This window comes from Plodia interpunctella, chromosome 1 (genome assembly GCF_027563975.2).
Source record: "Plodia interpunctella isolate USDA-ARS_2022_Savannah chromosome 1, ilPloInte3.2, whole genome shotgun sequence".
NCBI lineage: Eukaryota > Metazoa > Arthropoda > Insecta > Lepidoptera > Pyralidae > Plodia > Plodia interpunctella.
In genome coordinates this window covers 9,267,124-9,287,625 of record NC_071294.1, presented here as the reverse complement: position 1 = coordinate 9,287,625, position 20,502 = coordinate 9,267,124, and the positions used below count along the sequence as shown (strand labels likewise).

Here is a 20,502-nt window from a genome sequence, read left to right as displayed (position 1 = left end):
ATAAATTTTAAACCTTTTTGTTATATATTAGGTACTTACATATACTTTTAACATGTGTTCTTTGTACAATAAAGATATTACAAACAAACAAAATTCTCTTCGTCTCCTTATCATTTTATATTATATGTAAGTAGTTTATTATTTAGGTATTTTATATTATCATTGTGTATAGCCAATTTTATTTAAATAAAAACTTTTTTTATTTATAATTTCTATAAGACGGTGTTTTTATTTTTTACGTTTTTATTTTCGACTGCCTGAAGAAATTGTAGCACCTTCGTACTTATTTCCTATTTATTTCTTTAGTCTCTCTTTTTCTTGTATCTCTATGTACATAAACTATTAACTAAATAAATGAGCTTTTTTCCCCATAAGGATTTTGGCATGGGCCCCCAAGAATATAGTTACGCCACTGACGTACAATCTGATACCACAAGCAGACCTATACTATAGGCACTATAGCTGTACCATGTACCTACATAAAACACTGTATAGTCAACAGCACATCAAGTTACCCATCAAGTGGTAATAGCGGCGAGTTTGCAATGAATTTGGGTAGGTGGATGTGCTGTTGACTGTACTAGGCGGGTGGCACCGCCCGCCCATCGCGCCCTTCCTGCTTTTGTTCTAGGTTAAAATGTAACATACATAGGTGTACAAATTCTTTTATGGATGTATTTTGTATTTTTTAAATTACAAATTTGGGTGTCCGGTGCCGGTGGTCTTCTCTAGATCCGGTGTGTAGTCGTATTTTTTTTATTTAAAAAAAATCTGGAGTGGCCACGTCGTCACGGCCCATATTTGATGTTGTTGATGGAAGTACCTGATTACAATTTAGGTTACCAAAGAAAATTAATGGTTTTGTCACATGGTGTTGTTCTGTTATAGAAAATAATGTCAAAATATTACGTAACTAAAAAAATCTATGATTCTGCTACTTTAAGATACCTATACATTTTTAGCAGGAAATGAAAATAAGACTGTTATGAAATACGTCAGATTAATACCGACGCGATAGCATATCTTATTTTTGTAATAGGTTACAAAATAGATTCAATACATACCTTGTCAGTATTTTTTATATCCGTATCCATACTAATATCGTAGAGAAAAATTTGTCAGGATTGAACTCCAAAACTACTGGGTGGATTTTGATGAAAGGCACAGAGATAGACGAAACATATTTTAAAAAAATTGTTTTAACCGAGCGAAGCCGGGGCGGGCCGCTAGTTTTTATATATTTTATGCGAAATTGTTTACATTTCAGTCAAATGCGTTACAAAATTTAAATATTAATTTTATTTATTTACACCTAACAAGGTATTTATTTGTATTTAGACGACTTCGGTGGCGCGGTGGTAAAGTGCTTGCCTCTGAACCGAGAGGTCCCGGGTTCGATCCCCAGTCGGGTCATGATGGAAAATGATATTTTTCTGATTGGCCCGGTTCTTGGATGTTTATCTATATATGTATTTGTTATAAAATATAGTATCGTTGGGTTAGCATCCCATAACAGAAGTCTCGAACTTACTTTGGGGCCTAGCTCAATCTGTGTGATTTGTCCTAATATATTTATTTATGTATTTTTTTTATTTATTCTGAAAATGGCAAGCACAAATAAATTATTATAAAGTAAATTTTATGCAATTGTATACATATATCATTTCAAATTCTACTATTTTTTTCCGTAACAGTAATGTGACGAAATGGTATGCGACGTGTCCGTCGCGTCTCAGTCGCCTGTTGACTGGTACTTTGCTAAATTAGGGGTCACAAAAAAAATCAACGCATCGAATTCCCAATTAATATAATTAAAAATTTAATAACATGATAATTCAATATGACAATTAAAAGACAACAAGTAATTCAACTACACAGTAACAGACTCTACCATAGTTTTCTTAATCAACTCTCCGAAGTTTTCAGTGGGTTCCGCTGTGGAAGTGGGCTCAGCCGCGGCGCCGGGTGAGGTCTGTAGGTCGGCGGTGTTCTGCGTCGCGTGCTCCGATTGCTCTAAATTCAGCAACGTGTTGTGGCTGAACCAATTCTCATCGTTCTCTGCCGTCTGCAGTTTATTGCTATTTTGATATGGCAATGTCATCAATGTGGTATACTGAGCGTCGGCTTTGCTCTCCGTGCTTGCGCACTCTACATTCTTGTATGATTCGTAGTGATTTTGCGGCATCGTGTGATATTGTTGTAGTGTATTGTGCTCGTTGCCGCTCGTATTCGGTTTATGTAAATAATCTGGAACATACATATGGCCGTAATGACTGAACATACTCATGTGCGAATTGTGAGCGAATTCCTCGAAACTAGACGCAGAAAAACTTTGTAAGCCTTTAAAATGGTGATTATTATCGGTGTGCTGGTCGTACGAATAATTCATTTCACAAGGATATCTTTGCATATTATTCGACGTGACATTGAAACCCATCACGTTAGAATAGGGCGGCCCTTTTCCTTGGAGTATACTGGATGTGTAAGGGTCAGCGTGGCCGTGATGATTGTTAGAGTTATCAAAATGCATTACATTATTTTCGTTAAGATTTCTATGCTTTGAATTATCATTAGCGTATCCATAAGCTACATTTTCCTGCATATTTCCACGTGGTGCTATGTTATTCATATCACAATGAACATTATTAAAACTGCCAGAATTAACACAGGACTCGACTTCCACCCTTGGCGTCAGATTTACGTCTCGCAACATCCCATCTTCGTGACTCATACAACGCTCTCTTTCATACGAAGTCTTTGCTACACATGAACTGGTATTGCTATTATGTGCTTCATTCCATTGCTTTTTAGCTACCGCTTGATTTTCTTCATTTTTCTTTTCAAGGCCTATCCTCATAAGGGTGTGAATAAAATGAGTTCGTACTCTAACAGGATTGAATTCTATTCGTCCAGTTGTATTCCCGCAGCCATCTCTAGTGCATCCACAGGGAAAATTCAATCGATCAACTTGACATTTTATACCACCCAAACTACAAGAGCAGTTATTAGGATCACAAACCCCTTTACAGGCACAGCCACAAAACTCACGCGATGTTCTTATATCTCGGCATTCATCCTTTTCATAAGCTTCTATTTTCCTTACTCCTGCTCCTCGTAAAAGCGCTCTTCTTTGTCGGGTAGGTATAGGCTGTAAGAAATAGTAACTGTCCAAATCTAATTCTGATTCAGATATATCGCTAGCTTCTTCTTCAGAATCACTATCTTCACTCGAAGATAGTGATGCTCCTTGAATGGAGTGTCGTTCACTTTTTAATTGCTGCAGAATCTGTCTATGAAGTCTTCTCTGTTCTAGTGCATGTTCCGATAGAGTAAATTTTTCAGAGTGTGTGTGTTGCCATTCCATTCCTAAAGAAGAACCACCTTGCGATGGCACACAAGAAAAACCTTGTGCACGGGGAAAATAATACACAGTAACATTATCAAATTGTATACTCTCTTTTTTCCTCTTGATTTGTGGCTCTTCAGCACTATCATCTTCATGTTTTCTCTTAAGACTACTTTTCATGGGTTTATCAACTTGGGGGCTACTCGAATCTTTTTCATTATTATCTTGATTGTCTTGATCTTTTTTAACCTCAATTAGGCTTTCTGTATTCTGTTCTATACTGCAAGAAGAATTATTTACACTACTACTGGCACAAGGAAGAGCAAGATTGAAACTTGGTAGCTTGGAATCTTCATTTGTTTCTGACCCAATACCTGAATCACTTCCATCAGAGCGATCTTGTGCATCTTCTTCTCGTTCGTTTGGATTACTGTCTGGAGGTAAACTTCCTAATGCTGAATCTTCACTGTCAGCAGATGCCGTGTCTGTTTTTATGTCCTCTATATCACTTAATGTATCGCTGTCTTCAATCTTTACAGCATAATCTAGTTTACTATCACTACCCTCATAAAACTGAGAGTTGCTGCTACTATTTACATTAATTTGTTCATCGTTAGAACTTAGATCGTCACTGTTAGCATCACTATCACTATTTTTTTCTTCTTTCAAAGAAAACGTATCCTGTTCATTATTCACTTCTTCAGAAAGGTCTTTGTTATTGCTATTTGGTCCTTGTTCTTCGACGCATTCTGTAGATTCTTGCTTTTGGCTTTCCATGTTTATCTGCAATGACAAATAAATAAATGTTATTATATTTTTCTAAAGTTAATGTTAATTTGCCAGACCTATACAATCAAATTACGCTGCAATATGCGATGCGATATAATGATATTGGGTAGGATGTAGGTGCTTTTGTCAGGTGATGTAGGTACCTATTTAATAATTCAGTTTATAACCATCTTTGTCGTTTATAAACTTCTAAAAAGGAGCCGGAAGTCTCTCCATTTTTGCTATCTTTAGTTATCTATATTTCTTTAGTTTCAATAGTAACTTCCAAACCTATGTTAAGAAGGTATATGGATTATATATAAGGGTGTTCATATATATAATCCATATACCTAGTCGGGAGTTTTAAAGATTTAAGCCATTTAGGTTTCTGACGAAATTTATATACTACCTAATGCCGCTAGATGGCGACTGGCATTCAAAATTTAACGAAGTTTGTACCGTTGGAGAAATATATGCCGTTGAAAAACCTAACTATAAAATAATTTGGTCTACACGCTCTGGTGTAAAAGATCTTAAGCCACTACATGGCCCCTGAAGTGGCCTACATGTTGGCATATTTTGTCCTCGAAATGTATGACATCTGTTAATTAATAACTAGGAATCTTTGTTACTAATATTCTCTGCTTATTGTCTGCTTATAAGCATTAATTTACAGATTAGTTATTAATTTACAGATGTCATACATTTCGAGGAGAAAATATGTTGTACCTAGCTAAATAGGGACAAAAATGTAACTTTATGATGTACCTAATGCATTTCTAAAAAATCCTCCAATAGGAAACTTTGTAGATAACGAACAGCTGTTAAAGGCTGTCCTGATAAATGTTTAAGTATAGAGTAAATCACGAACAACAATTTTGTATGCATCAGAACATGGGTTGGGTAGGTTCCCTAAGGTATGTATATGAAGGAGTGCAAGGCACCTGCACCGTCCGAGCGCTCAGCATTATAAATCAAACAAAATGATAGTCAAAAACCGGTACCCACCTATTCCAAAAGTCCGTGGCCTCGACTTCAGCAATGACTTCAAACTTGTCTCCGGACTCTCCAGTCCATTATGAACTAGTGGCTGATCACACACCTCATCACCGATCACTTCGAAATGTAATCATAATTTCTTCCACAATTCGGTCATCAAACCCGAAATAAATAAAATAATGTCACTTTTATCACGCACGACTAAAGGTTCATTTTAGCACAGTTCGACCAAAACGCCGTTGTATTTTAGCCCTATTTATTTATTTTCAGTTTATTTTGACAGCGTCATTCTTTATGTTCTTTTTTATCATCAGTAGAAATAAAACATTTAGTACCAACAACAACAGTATCTATCACTCGCCAGCTCGTAAAATATTAGAATAATTTAACATTAATACACTCGCACTGAGATAGGCCACTTTTACTACACGAATCTCGCAGTTCTCACCTCGAGTAATCGCGTTGGACGACTCGAGCGACGCAGGCAAGTTATAAGCCGACTAAATCAAACAGCCAACGAATATGTTATTTAGGAGTGTGGAGTACAGACTACAGAATTTGGTCGGGTAGGGCTGCGTTGTTCGACGTGACGTTGCCCCTCCCCGCATGCCCCGCCCGGCCTTGCAACCCCCCCTCACCGCACTCATCCACCTCGATCGCGCAAGCGCGTTCCTTTTCTTGCGAATGTAATAATACCACTGCCTGGTAACAGTATTCCCATTCCCATTTTATATTTTGAGTTAAATTAAATTTTATCAAATGAATGATTTTGTAAAATTACCACTTTCGAAGTGTGTATATTAACATGGTAAAGTATTATAATATATAATATAATAATTAATATAAATATATAGGGACAATTCACACAAACTAAACATCGATCTTGAATCCAAGTTGCAACTGTAAGCACAGTGGGTGAGTATTGTACCTACCTAGGGAGGTACAATACTCACCCACTGTGCTGTGCACTGTGCTGTAGGGAAGACCGGTTGGGAAGGAAAAAAAAATCATAAGAAGTAAAAGAGCTATTAGTTACATGAGACGTAAGAAATTATGAGTAATCGATTTACTTGGTATCCTTTCATCGAATTCTACACTATAATAAATTGGTAGCTACCAAAACAGGATTTTACCCTTAAATCGTGGTATTTTTAAGCGGGCAACCCTCATCACAACCTTTTGCTCTTGGGCCAACCAACTCGGCGGGTACGAGTCTCGACCAACATAAACTGTATGTCGACGTCACAGCGCCATAGTGCTATACATTGCATGCCGCGGTTATCTATAATGTTAAAGTATTATGGACAGGTCTATTAAAATATGTCTTAAAATGAGAAATGATGCCAAAAAGGCCACTGACCCAAGACATTGGGACCAATCATCCAGCAATTTAGTCATTTCCGGTTTAAATTTAGTTACTTTACTCCTACATATTCCAAAAATGATATCTCAGCGTATAAAAATATACATTCGCTCTCAATACGCAAGATAGTTGTCCTTGTACAACTATTTATAAACCGCGCACCTATGTAGTATATGAATACTGGCAATGTTTTGTTTGGTGGGTGGGGTGACACGTGAAGTCGTCAAGCTATAGCATGGAGGGCCCTCCTGCTGCACGACGATCTTCAAATAAATTGGCACTCGAGAGCAACCAGCATAACACAGGGCGAGGTGGCAGACTGTACGTACCGACCGACATGTATACGATAATCAATAGATATTTTCAGGAGGCTTTCGTGGGTGAAAGCGAGCTACGTTGCCTCCATAGCGCTGTCTCCCTCCCCCCCCGTAATTTACGTAGGATATGACAAAAAGCTCGAAGATACAATTTTTTTTAATTCTTTGTGTCTTGAACTGAGGAAAGTAATGCTGAGATTGTAAGGTCATTTATTGAGATGACGTGGAAACGTAATAAAATTGAAGACATTGAAACTAATTAGCCTGATAAATATTATTTGTTTGATGAAGATATCGCGTTGGTCGTATCGAAGGTCTTTCCTCAGTATGACTGACATAGATCTGTGATTTTGTCTGGAAGAAATGAGACTGATACATGTCAACTTGTATAACCTAATTTAGTCATAATGTATTCTTAGAACAGATTCGAATTAAATTAAGTTTACGGATAGATATATAATAGATAGATATAGATACCTCTTATAAGTACTGGAATTCCAAAGAGTGCAGACCTCGTTAGAAAATAATACTAAAATACACTAGACGAAACTTTAAAGTAGTACGTTCGATGACTCTACATATAGGAGAATATGCCCAGTTCCTTATGATGCTCTATGTTTCCCTACAACACGCTTTCATTTTGGTTTAGGAACTTTCACAGAAAGTTATCAAGTATCGTATATGGGATAACATCGTACATGTGACAAAAATATGTAAGTACACTGAAAAAGTCAGCGTAGTGCAGAATATCACAGAAACCTATTTGCGTAGCTTGGGATGATATAGGAAGATTTATTTAAGACACAAAAAAAAAGAAATTTTTAATTACATCATTGTTGCATAGGAAAACAATTAGGATTTTTGTTTCACTACACATCCGATCAATTGTAAATATACCAATATCCTTTCTTGCCGTTTTAGTGGAAGATATTTTTTATGGTGAGTGATAAGTCCGCCGTTGCCTTCATTGTTCTGTATTTAGATTTTTTTAACCAATGAGTGTTAAGAAAAAATGTATTTATTACAATTCCATTATGTGGTTTGTCTATTGAGGCAAGTATTATGATAACTCTGACTATTCAAACAAACTACTTAGAAACTACTCATCCTTATCACCAAGTACAAACCGGTTATTCAAAGAAAGCTCGAGATTTATTCCAAAATCTATAGCGGGGCTCAAACAATACATTTTTTCCCACTCCGCTTCTGTCCGCATGAGTTTTTATCTCATTCCTAACGGTATGCTACACTCCGGCCCTGTAGGACATACCTACAGCATACTGGTTCTTATATAGGTACTACACTACCTTAGCTACTTAATTTGTTTTAGGTAGGTACCAACCTATCTAATTGTTCATGATCTTCATAAATGGTCGTTCCGAAATGCTAGTAGTTTGTAGCTTTGGTCAATATAATTTAATTTAGAATATGATGTGAGAAAGTGCATTTTGAAGGCCTAAATTCAGAATAAATGATTTGATTTTGATAATCTACTAAAAACAAACGTTATGTGCTGTGCTTGTCATTACTGGCTGGGGTTATATGAATAAATGATTTTCTAGGCACATAGCACGTATATGGGTGCGAGGGTGGCAGGCGGGGGTGGCAGACAGGGGTAGATTAAATTTCGTACCACACCGCTGGCTGCCTCGAGCTCGCTGTATTCATCACCCTTAGGGCTGCAATTGCTTCCCGGTGAGTTTTATCCTGAAATAATGTAGAAATACCTTGCTACATGGGTTCTGTATGGACTTCGGTAGTGAGTTCTAGGAAGGCAAATGATGAAATTGTTTCCTAATAGAACCTAGCTGTTATTTATAATGAGTATGGAAACCGTTACGAAATGTTGCTTGCTATAGAAAAGCTCTTATGTGGTGTCACAAGAAAAACGACTCTAATGACATAAGAATGAGCAAAGGTCGTAGTTCATCATATAACACTTGTTTGTGTTTATCGGATATGCGTCTACTAAGCTGGCTGTGGTTATAAATGCTAGATTAGTGGATTTGAAATGTTCTTATTTAAACGGTTCTAATGCAAGAAATACCATGCAGAAATTGTGTATAGTTAATCGTATTGCGAAGTAGGTAAAATGTAAGTCAAAGAGTATGTATTGTAAGACTCGTATTAGTAACGTAGAATATTTTTGATCTGACTATAGGGATAAGGTACATGTTGGCCTGATTTGTTACGTGCATATCAGCTAGGTTATGTTATGTATCAAGCAGAACAGTTAGCATAAAGACCGAGAGAGATTTTATTCAAAATTCAACCTTATATCGTTAATGATAAATATTTCTTTGAGCAACAAAACACATACAATGCAACAATACGCGTCAATATTATGTATCAACCATATATCAGGTTACCCTGCATGGATCTCTATGGCGCGGTAATAGAGGCTCATTTGCAATTATTGGGTAAGGTTAATTTGCTATTGACTGTGCTTACTTACCCATTTACTAATAAATACTTATAAAGCACAACAACTAAAGTTTTATTTTTTATATTAAAATATTAACCCATGACACTCACTGATCTGTGCCTGTGTTGGTTGTTAATTGTTTTTAAAAGGGCTATAATGGAGCCTTTCTTACAAACAATGTTTCTACATGGTAACCTCAGGAAGAATTGACCCGATTTCCAGAAGTAGAATCTTTATTAATTTTGAAATTTGGAAGATGTAACAAAGAGAAATGGCTGAAGCATCACCCCACGTCCTCATTATTGGGGCACAGTTTGCGGCGTTATTCGATGCGAGAACGGTCGCTACAGCTACAGGACACGGTACATACATTTCATGTTTGCGTATTTTTCGCATCGCGTCGTTATGTCTCGATGAGAACAACGACGTAGCAAAGTTGTTTAGCCTAATGATGTTAGCGAAAATTAAATAATTGGACATCAGCAATCAGCAATATACGATTCTGAGAAATCTGTACGTATCCTTTTTGTCACGGAGTCATGGGCATCAGCTAGCCTTCTATAATTTTGTAAATAATATCACTCATACTTAGGCACTGCCAAAGGAAAGCTATATAGAAATTATAGAATCCATAGTAAGGGAAAAGCTTGGAGAGTGTTTGCGTTCTCTACCAACGACAAGAACATAGGTAGAAATGATATATGTATAGTTGGTGGATCTGGCGGACGACTAGTCGTTCAATTTCTGAACGGGGAGCCCTATCTACGAACCAGTTGCTAGATTGATGTAGACGGCAGAATGCAGTTTGCCGATTTGTTGGCGGATGTTTGTCTCTACGTAGCAGAGAAACGAGAAATGGAATAAAAGTTTTCTCCCTGGCGCTTTTTTTTTACCTTGTTTTTATATTTTTAATTCATTTATTTAGTTGTTCTCTAGGGACTCAGAAGGATTTCCGAAATAAAAGTACTAAACATTGATGTAAATTAGTCACAATAATATGGATTAAGTTTCATAATTGAAAGATTGTGGTTATCTTATCTAGCGATGACGTAGAGTGGAGTCATGCTTGTATTTGGCAAGTATATCCATCATATAGCGTCGTGCTAATTCCCTTTACCATGCAATGCAACGAGTGAAGAGGTAGCTTACACCAAAAATTTCCCACGGAGTACGTGTAATTCCGATGGCATTTAAAAAGTGTTTGATTACATAATATTTCAGCCTGATTAAAGAAGATTTATAAAGACTGTTGAATAGCCAAAGTCATGTCTTGCTAAGTAATAAAGGTTGAGGTGCATGTTGACGATGATCTGGACATGTACTTGGAATGGGAACGACTGCGTATGTCAATTAATATGCATATTATTTTCATTATATATAAATGAGCCGAAGCTCCGCCCATAATAGCCAATGTATGTCCTATGTTTAACCTCGGGTCATTAACTATATCTATTATCAAACTTCAAATTCATGGACATGGAATTTTTAAAGAATACGTTAAAAGTTTAACAACAATATAATCAAAATAGATATGTTCTACAATTATAGTGGAATTCATTCATAAATGAATTCCAATATTTTAAATACTTTGTTCAATAATATAGTAAGATGCTATTAAGGCGATGCGAGAATCCTCTCTACTTCCCGCATTTATTCTACACTCAGTATGTAATTTGTACACATAATGAGAAATACGAATGCATTATAAATGAATAATTCAGAAATATGAATAAAATAAAAGATATTTGTTTTCTTTTTAATATTTTATAGAAATTCCTTCGAGCCGAATCATACATATTAAGTTAGATATAGATAGAAGATTAGTTGGTTCAAGTCGAAATTGATTTCTATCTATTGAGATAGAAATCAATTTCGGCTAACAAATTTATCACTGAATCAATAATAAAAAAATAATGAATTGTTCTATCGACGAGATCATTCTCAAGTCATCATTATTATCGGTTCTATCCTATCATGTTATAGTATAGTAATCGGTACTTTTAGATCGTACCTTACTTGATCTTTATTTAAGTGACTGTAAGGAACATATAACTTAATAAACGTTGTTTATTTTTTTAGGCGTTTTCATAATCCACATAATCACAGATGAGTTACCTTATTCTATGAACTATAACGCAACCATATTGTATGTATTCACGATGCGATGAGTTCAACGAGCGATTAAATTGTTTAAAGAGTACATAAGAGTTTTACCAAAACTTGTGTTGCAGAGTGGATATAGGTATGTTCATAATTTTATGGCCATTTTAAACTACGTAAAATGTTGTATATTCAAAAAATATCTGCAATATTAAATTAATAGTAGACAATTGCCTCTATCAATCGAGCACGTGATATCAGGTAATGAAGAATACAGAGTTTTTTTTTGTTTAAAAGGCTTAACAAATAGATTGAATTGAAATACAGTACCTATCTACCTAAGTATTTTTAAGATAACCACAGTAATTTTCTCAAAAAATTAGTTTTGTCCATTCCCTGACATTATTCATCAGCAAATCTGTTTTGTTTGCACGAAGCTTTTCAAAAGCATAGAGGTTCAGGTTGCTTACACGCACGAAAAGTTTAATCGAGATAAGTGCTGCCTCGTGAGGCTAGTCGCACATTTAAGCTTTTATCTCTTATCATTAATATGTATGAGTTAAGATATGATCCCGAGAACACTTACCTGGAAAATGTTAACCATAATTATAATCTTCATACCTTTTTGTCAGCTGTTTCGCACATATAAAATCATATATTATCTATACTAGCGTAAAAACATAAATACCTACTGTGTGATATATTGTGTGACTGGCCTATGTCCAATGTATGACATTGCGTATGATTGAAATTGTGATGATTTTTAATACAAATGCATTTTTCGTCTCTAGCTCTGGAATTAACAAATTAGTGAATTTGGTCCATCGCTCTTCGAACACATAAAAGTGTATTACAATTTTCTACCAAAAATAACATACAAACACAATTTGAACAATGGGACAAGTATGATTATAAATATTTTAAAGCGCGATGAACAGGAAAACCACGAGTATTCTTAAATTGACAAATCATTTATTTTTTTGCAAACATCGACCTCTGCCAACAATGCGTATCATTGGACCGATCCCTCGTAACAAATATTATTTAGACATGGAGATACTTAGTTCTCCGGATACTTAGTTAATTGTATTTTCAGTAACGGCTCTAACGATTATGTCATTTTTTGTATCATCTCCGGAATAATCCCTTTCCACATAAAATAAGATTATTATTTTGGTACCTATATTTCCAACCAAGCAAAGCTCGGTCCCTCGTCTTGTATAGCTTGGAATTAATAAGTATAATTCAAAGCTGTATAGTGTATACAATATACATACGTGTTAATATAAATGTGAAAGTCCGTTACGCTTTCATAGCTAAGCCTCTGGGCCAGTAATGATGAAATTTGGACCAGATATACCCGAAGTCATATATATCGCGGGCGGTGCTACGGGGCAACAGCTACTATTATAACAATAGCACAAACTTCTATACCGACAGACGTACGGAGATTCTAATACGATCTAAGTTCACATCATAGTTTTCTCTATTTTTTTCTGAAGGTCTGCTGATCTGCAAGGGCAGTTTCTGCATTTACAAAAAATCACCGCCAAAAAGTTTTGAACTTTTTCGTTTGTAAATTTGCTTAAAACCATCGAAAAATATGGTGATAACTGATGAAGTGAACTTCGATTGCATGAGAATCGGGCCCCCACGTCGGTGGCAATTCATGATGGTTATTGATCGATACTTTGATGTAAACACTCCGTTGTTGAACAGCGTGCATTATTGTTAGTCCTGGGGCATTCGTTCCTGAAGCTGCTAATGGAAAACTCGTAACCCTTATCCTTACATATTATAAACAGTAAGTTATAATATGTAAGGACAGACGCGACAGGGGGCTGACGTGTCTGTCTGTCTCTAACTACCAGATGGGTTTTTGTATGGTTTTCACCAATAGATGGGAAGGTTTTGAGGAAGGTTTAGCACTATAATTTCTTTAGTTTTTACACAAGCGTAGTTGGGACGGGCCGCAAGATAATAATAAATTGAATTTTAAATAAATTGCTATAGAATACTTTTTTTTCTGTGGCACAGGTTAAATGATATGTATTTGATGTTTGGTTAGAGCTTCATAAAATGTAAATCGTATTTTTCACCTGTATTAGCTATATTTCATGAAAAACGTTTATGTGCGGGATATTTATATTTCATACTTCATACTTAAACCTACAGCAATGGATTATCTTTCAGTTTTTCCCGAAGGTTGACTAGTAGAGAATGCTTTTAGCATTAAGTCCGCCTTTTATATCATGTTAGTAAATAAGTTTCAATAAATAAATAGCTAGTTATAAAGTAGATACGAAAATAACAATCTGAAAACTTAGAAAAAACTATATTATTAATATTTACACATAAAATAGCTTTTTTAAAATCATCACGTTTTGCTGGCCACGACAATACTTAGTCGTTATATAACAAGGTTAGGGCGTGGCATTTACTGTTTCACAAACGACACAAACTATCTAATCATTCTAGCTAACCTTTTGCCTGGTTTTCGTTGTTATGGTGATTGTGGTGAAACAAAAGCAATAAAGAAAAAACTACAATGTGGTGATAGTCTAACAACTACATGAGTAGGAAACTCATGTAGCGTTAGACTTAGCGTAAGATCGGGTTATCAATTACTATTTGTAATAACATTTTTATCTTAATACCAATATATATTATAATAATAATTATCAGGCTGCCTGTAAGTTATGGATTATTATAAAATTTTGTACAACACCATCTATTGGACAACCGTAGAAACTCCTCACGCAGTGCTGCAGGGTGTGGGCTCTACGCCGTGCTACGAGGTTTGCTGCTTAGTAGTTCTCGCTGCTTCTCAAAGAAGTCTATAGACATTATTATGCCTGCTCCACAATGTCGTCGAACAGTTTGCCAAATTTTGGCGGATTCGGCATACATTGCTGATTTTCTTTGCGGTAAATAAAAGCACTCATACGAACTACGCAATATTCACGTATTCGCGTCGTCATGTGTCTAAGTTCGGCGAAAGTGTGGAGAATTAGGAAGAGTCCATGTCCATTGTTTAGTCGTGCTTTGGTGGACTCAGCATATATTGCTGGTTTTTCATTGTGGTAAATAAAAGCTCACACATGCATTCGCGTCGGCACCTGAGTTCACCGATAGTGTGTATAGCTGGCACAAGGTTTATCTGTTACACCTAGCTTCGCAGTCTCAGAGAACTTAAAGTATATTTGACAGGCTTAAATTTTTTCAAATGTCATATATGCTCTTTGAGTGATGAAAGTTTTGTAGTTAAGCAGATTGTGAAAAACTTTAATAAAATTACATTATATATTACGGATCCACTTTATTAGTCTTACGTTATTGCTAGTAATTTAATCACATTGTAATAATATTTTGCTTGCCTATTTAGATCTAGCCTTATTCACTTCATATTAAAAACTTATTAAGCCATGTATAATGTATACACCATATATTTTATAAGGTTACATAATTAAAAATAGTCACAGTAATGATTATTCTATCAGTACAAATCACTAATTGAAACATTTTAAAAATAAATGATTTTAAATATGTAACATCTACAGCTCCTTTAATATTATTATTTTGATCCACGGAAAGTAATAGTGAATAACAAGGAGTAACTAAAACATCCATCACTATAGCTACAGATTATATAACACATACTAATACGTAAGTTTTTTTGTTTTAATAACATTGAGGCTGTAGTTTAGAATCATCTAAATTTAAAATAACAGATACGAAATCTGTTTTGAGGAAAAATACTATGACAATTTAACATAATAAAAAAAAAACAAAGAAAAAACATGCTTTGTTTCACAGATGAAAATGACTTTCTTCTATTTACGATTACAAATGTACTTAAACAATAATAATTAATACCTATGACTACTTGTAAATAAATGTTTCTTTTTGAGTATTTATTTATTGATTACATTTTTACGAATATGAACATCCTATCTATGTAGTATCTGTAGTATAGACAACTGCATTCCAAGCTGCGAAAATTTGTAAATTAGCTTCGCGCAGTTCTCTCCTTAATAAAGATACCTACAACACATACCTGTGATAAGAACCAACTACAGTACTATCTCTAATTTAATAGGATGGCAGTTGGCAGAACATTTGCCTTATTATAAGTCTTCACTAATATAAATGACTAGACCAAAGTGCTTAATTAATAAAATACGCTAAACAGTATGCAAGGACATAGTTGACAGAATATTGGACGTCAATATTAGCATCCTACGTTCTGTGGAGATTTAATTATGGTAATGACTATCATAATATTACATTAATAGCTTTTGCCCGAGGCTTCAGCCGAGCAGACATGATTTTCATACAAATTTCAATCCCGATTATAGGCATTTGGGGTTGATTTTTGAAATAAAGTAGCCCATGTTTGGACGGGTTTCTTAACTACATGCATACCAAATTTCATCAAAATCCAGCAGTTAAGCCGTGAAAGCGGAACAGATAGACTTTCCAATTTATAATATTAGTATGGATTATAAGAGAGTATATAAGGTAATGATAACTACACCATTAAATTGGCTTCCTTGACTACCAATTAGAAATTTATCGAAAATGTCCTTGTAATTAGTTATGTAACAATAGCAATATTTTTTATAATATAAATCAATATTTAACGAGCATACCTACTTACATCAAGACTACTTATTTTATTTGGCACATTGATTCACAGTCTCATCCACTCACAAGTCGAATGAGAAACTATTCATACATTAATTAATTTCTATAATAGATCGCATTTTGTATACCTAAGTATTAAATCGTTTATTATGACAACGATTAGTGTAAAATAAATTAATAGTACCTACCTAATAACAACTAATCACACACTATAATTAATTAAATTTAATATTCAATATTTTTATATTTCTATTGGATAATTGATTGCAAATTGTTGACACTCTTGAGATCAAGTCTACCAAGATTTTAAATGCTCGAGCAAAGAATACTAATTTTACTCGAAAAATATAAGAGTTGTTGTTTTAAATTTACAATGAAAACTCCTACATAATGTAGCAACTTCTTATGATCACCTAAAGTAACCAGGACTTTGCGTAATCATGGTAGGTAACTCAGGATTTTCTTGGCGAAATCTTTGGCGTTATTTTTTATAGACTACACAAGAGGTGACTCTGATAATTTACACCTAATTAGTTTTATATAATTTATCTTGTTAAATGTAATGTGAATTTCTTATTTCATATATACTCATACTCCCAATTACTTAAGGTTCAAGTTTGATGTGCATGTCTCAGGAGGGCGGTTCGGGGGGTGCGGGCGGTGGGGGGCCGGTGGGGGGCTGCAACAATTTGGCGGCTGCGGGGAAGCCCGCCAGGTCAAAGCCTGGGGGCGGCACGATGCCTGCCGCGGTTGCTGTGCCCTGCAGGTACGCCACCAGCCTAGAATTTAATCGTAGTGTTCATTAGAAGTTCTAATTATTATTAACACTACGATATTGTCAAAAGCAATCCAAAAATCGAATGCTTTATTGCCCTTCCTAATGATAATCTGCATTTTGTCTATCTGTACATGTTTTGCAGTCGTACTTAATGTCTACGAAAGTTTAGGTCGTCAGATAAAAATAGAAGTCCAATCTACCTGGAATTTTGATCTTACAAATCTATAATAGAGTGATGTTTAATTAAAACGAGATACCTTCTGAGCTCTTCAAGCGCGCTGGCCTGCATCAGGATGTAGTTTTTGGCAAGAAGCAGAGTGGCTATTTTGGACAGCTTCCTCACGGACGGCGAATGAGCGTAGGGGATGACGCTACGCAGTTCATCTAGAGCGTCATTCTGAAATGCATTATTAGTTAATTAAATATGACAATATAAAAATTGGATTATTACTGACTGATTGATAATTCGACTAAGAGATGGTTGAACGAAAATAAGTGAATTAAAATTTTAAGAAACCCTCGCCTCCGAAGTTCTTGGCATCTTCTAATCCGCTAGAAAAGAGCTGACTCTAGGTCTCCAAACTGCTGACTATACATTTGTAAACATAGCTAAGGACACTCGATTAAATTATCTTGAAATAAAAACAAAACTAGACAATAATTGGTTCAGGGCGGATTTCACGAGCATTTGAACGCGGCGTGCAGCGTTTCATTAGTGTCCGACATTTTTTTTTAATAAAGCCAGTAAGAATGTATATGTATTGCCACTGAATTTATTGTAACTATGAAAAAATAATGAAATAAAGTTATTAATGATATTATGATTTTATGAAAGTAAATGAAAGTTGTTAAAGTCAATTTAACCTCAAAACGCTATGAACACTTATAGTCCGACTGCCTAACTTGGTCCGACTGCCTAGTAGTCCGACTGTCGGACGACGGAAACTTTTATGATATTTATGGATTCCATTTTTATGATCGACTATTTGGTCTGACCGTGATGACTTTTAGAGTGGGTTTAGTTTATAGGATTTGCCTAATGTTTAAATCTAACTTACCAAGTCATGCATTCTTCTCCTTTCTCTAGCATTTATGTTCAGTCGTACGGTTTTCCCTTGTCGCATCTTTTGTTTGGATTTTCCATCGCCAATTGGTCTGTAAAAATTAAATATTTTATATTATGTAATATTATAAAGACTCACATTATTTTGGAGCTTGGAACGGCTTTAGCAAAGGTCGGTAATAAATAAAATAATTATCTCGAATTTCTCTTCATAGCCCAAAGTATTTGTCCATTCCCAAGGTAGATTATTATATTAGTGGGCCCCCACTGCTGGGGGATTCATATAGCTGATGATAAGTTTTTCCCTTCATAAACTTAACTTCATAACTTAACACGCCTTCATATTTTATATCAACTTTCCCAAATTAATATTTTTGATGTTCCTATTTATATTTTTTAAAGTGGGCGTCGTGTCGTATCTGTTTAAATCTGGAAGTGAAGCAATTAGGTATGGAGATAGAGTAATGGAATACACTCTGCCAACATTATGAGCCTCGATTTTAAATTAGATGACAATGACAAAATTAATAATAATCAAAATTAATAATAATAAAAACAATATTAATAATAATTTCATATTATTGCGGTAGCTAAGTTTTCAGTAGGTAATACAATCGCCACTTGCGCAATACACTATAAATCGTAGAACAAGGGACAGGCAGGGGTTCTGGAGCGGAACAAGTGCCAAATAACTGTTCAGTAGACAATAGACGGGACTGTGCGGGACTTGGTCCGGCGGGAAACCCGGCGTGGATAGCTCTATGCCTGTTTAGAGGCGGCGGCACCGGGAACATTTGAAGCATTTTTTATACACCAAGCAAGCAAACAGGTATGTGGCCCACCGTCTATCAACATAAATAATATTAACAAAAATAAAATTGTTAATTTTTTTAATACTCCACTGAGGCCTTTCGCATTTAGTCTTATTACTGGTCTCAAACAATATAAATAGCTAAACTCGAAAGGAAGAAGTGTAAACAAGTTATAATATATTAAGATACAATAAAAACTAAAAACATATTTAAAAAAAGAAAAATTAAAAACATAATTGTTCATTTCTGATCGCTTCATAGGTCTGTAATAATAATAATGGCAACGAAAATCATGATCTGAACAAAATACCCCTTAGCATTGTAGGGGAGGGTGACCACGGTCGCAATTGTGCACAGATGTGCACTAGATCATGCATTGTTTGCGAATCTGGTTAACATACGGCACAATAACCTGATGCGAGGAATAATATGGGAATCAGAATAAAACAGATAAAATAAATGCATTTTTTGAATAAAATCAGACATAGTGTTATAATAACACACTCGAAAAGAAAGAAACAATGCATTTTTCTGACGGATCTTGTAAATTATTTAGTTTTTAGAAGTGTTGGAAACGAGTGTTACAGATTCAATTATTATGAGGAAAGGTTATTAATTCTTTAATTTCAAATATTCAACGATTACATAGCTACTTTAATAACCTTTAATAACAAATGATACATAGAAGTATACTTTAAAGTTTTTATCTAAAAGCAATTAATAACGCAAATACCAAAAATTTTAAACTACAATTGTTACTGTTCTATATTGTGTTACAACAGCAATGTGTGTAACAACAGTAATATTAATTACCTATAATTACAGGGAGTTCCGGATTGGATAGACTTCCCCAAAACTCTTCGCACTTTTGTTTCAAAGAGTTATTAGTTATCATAATTTTAATATACATAAGTGCGCATGCTCAGCACGGGATGTATACAGATGAACACACACAAAAAAAAACATTGTGAGATAAATATTTCTAATAAGCATTATAATGCATGTTACGAAAGTTTGTATTGTACAATTATGTGTATATTGAAAGACCAAGTCAATATATACTCGAGTTTTTTTAAATACTTATTCGTAACAAGAAATATATAACTCAATATAACTAACCTCTGAGCATAGCTGGTACCAGGTTCCGGTTGGTTTTCATCAGTGGGATAACAATGCTGCGGTGGCGGTGGGGGCTGGCCGCCTTGCATGTAGAATCCTCCAAGACCGACAGCCCCCAAAGGCGTTCTTCTACCAGGCACTGATTGTGGCGGAGAGTGGGACTCTCCCAGCGGCACACCATCCCAAGTCCTTCGTGCCTCCATAATTAACAAAAAACTTAACACATCACACTGGCAATTAAAACTTTTTTAAATATATTTTTTATTTTTGTTTAGAAAGCGTTTGAATTTGGAACAGCGTTGACAGACAGTGCAGAGCGTAATGTGGAAGTTGCCGCGGTCCACAGATCGATCGGGGCACGCAGCTGGGGCGCGCACCCTTCTCATCTCGCGACCATTGTTCCGAATGCGATTGTGATTTATTTTAACGCGTTGACGACCGCCCGACTATGGCGAATTGCTTTTAAATTATTGTTATTTGTGTAGCACCTGACTATATGCACTTTATTGCGTCGATGTTAACACAATATGTAAAATGCAATATGTTTCAGTAATTTAAATTAAAAAAAAAAAAACTATCATATCACACTTAATGTGAGTCGATCAATCACTGAATCTTGCTAGTCGCAAATTTTTCATTTTTTGGGTTACCTACTAAAGCAAGCGTATATTAAAAAATAGCACAGTCAATAAACATCACGTAGAAGTATTTCCAATAAAACATTGACTTTACGACGGCCATTTATCTACTGTCTTGTCCGAAAAT

The 20,502-nt window shown here is 35.2% G+C and overlaps 2 protein-coding genes across 2 annotated transcripts; both read right to left on the bottom strand.

The window, feature by feature from the left end:
- Positions 1 to 1,790: 1,790 nt before the first annotated feature.
- Axud1 (AXIN1 up-regulated 1) lies at positions 1,791 to 5,589 on the bottom strand. The gene is made up of 2 exons (XM_053747785.2): positions 5,123 to 5,589; positions 1,791 to 4,129 (listed from the first exon to the last, which is right to left on the bottom strand). The coding sequence occupies exon 2, from the start codon at positions 4,121 to 4,123 to the stop codon at positions 1,871 to 1,873; it is 2,253 nt and encodes a 750-aa protein (XP_053603760.1). The 5' UTR covers positions 4,124 to 4,129; positions 5,123 to 5,589; the 3' UTR covers positions 1,791 to 1,870.
- An 8,774-nt stretch (positions 5,590 to 14,363) lies between these two features.
- Positions 14,364 to 20,238, bottom strand: LOC128673037 (class E basic helix-loop-helix protein 22-like). The gene is made up of 4 exons (XM_053750631.2): positions 19,738 to 20,238; positions 17,802 to 17,898; positions 17,001 to 17,140; positions 14,364 to 16,744 (listed from the first exon to the last, which is right to left on the bottom strand). The coding sequence occupies exons 1-4, from the start codon at positions 19,938 to 19,940 to the stop codon at positions 16,597 to 16,599; spliced, it is 588 nt and encodes a 195-aa protein (XP_053606606.1). The 5' UTR covers positions 19,941 to 20,238; the 3' UTR covers positions 14,364 to 16,596.
- Between the last annotated feature and the right edge of the window lie 264 nt (positions 20,239 to 20,502).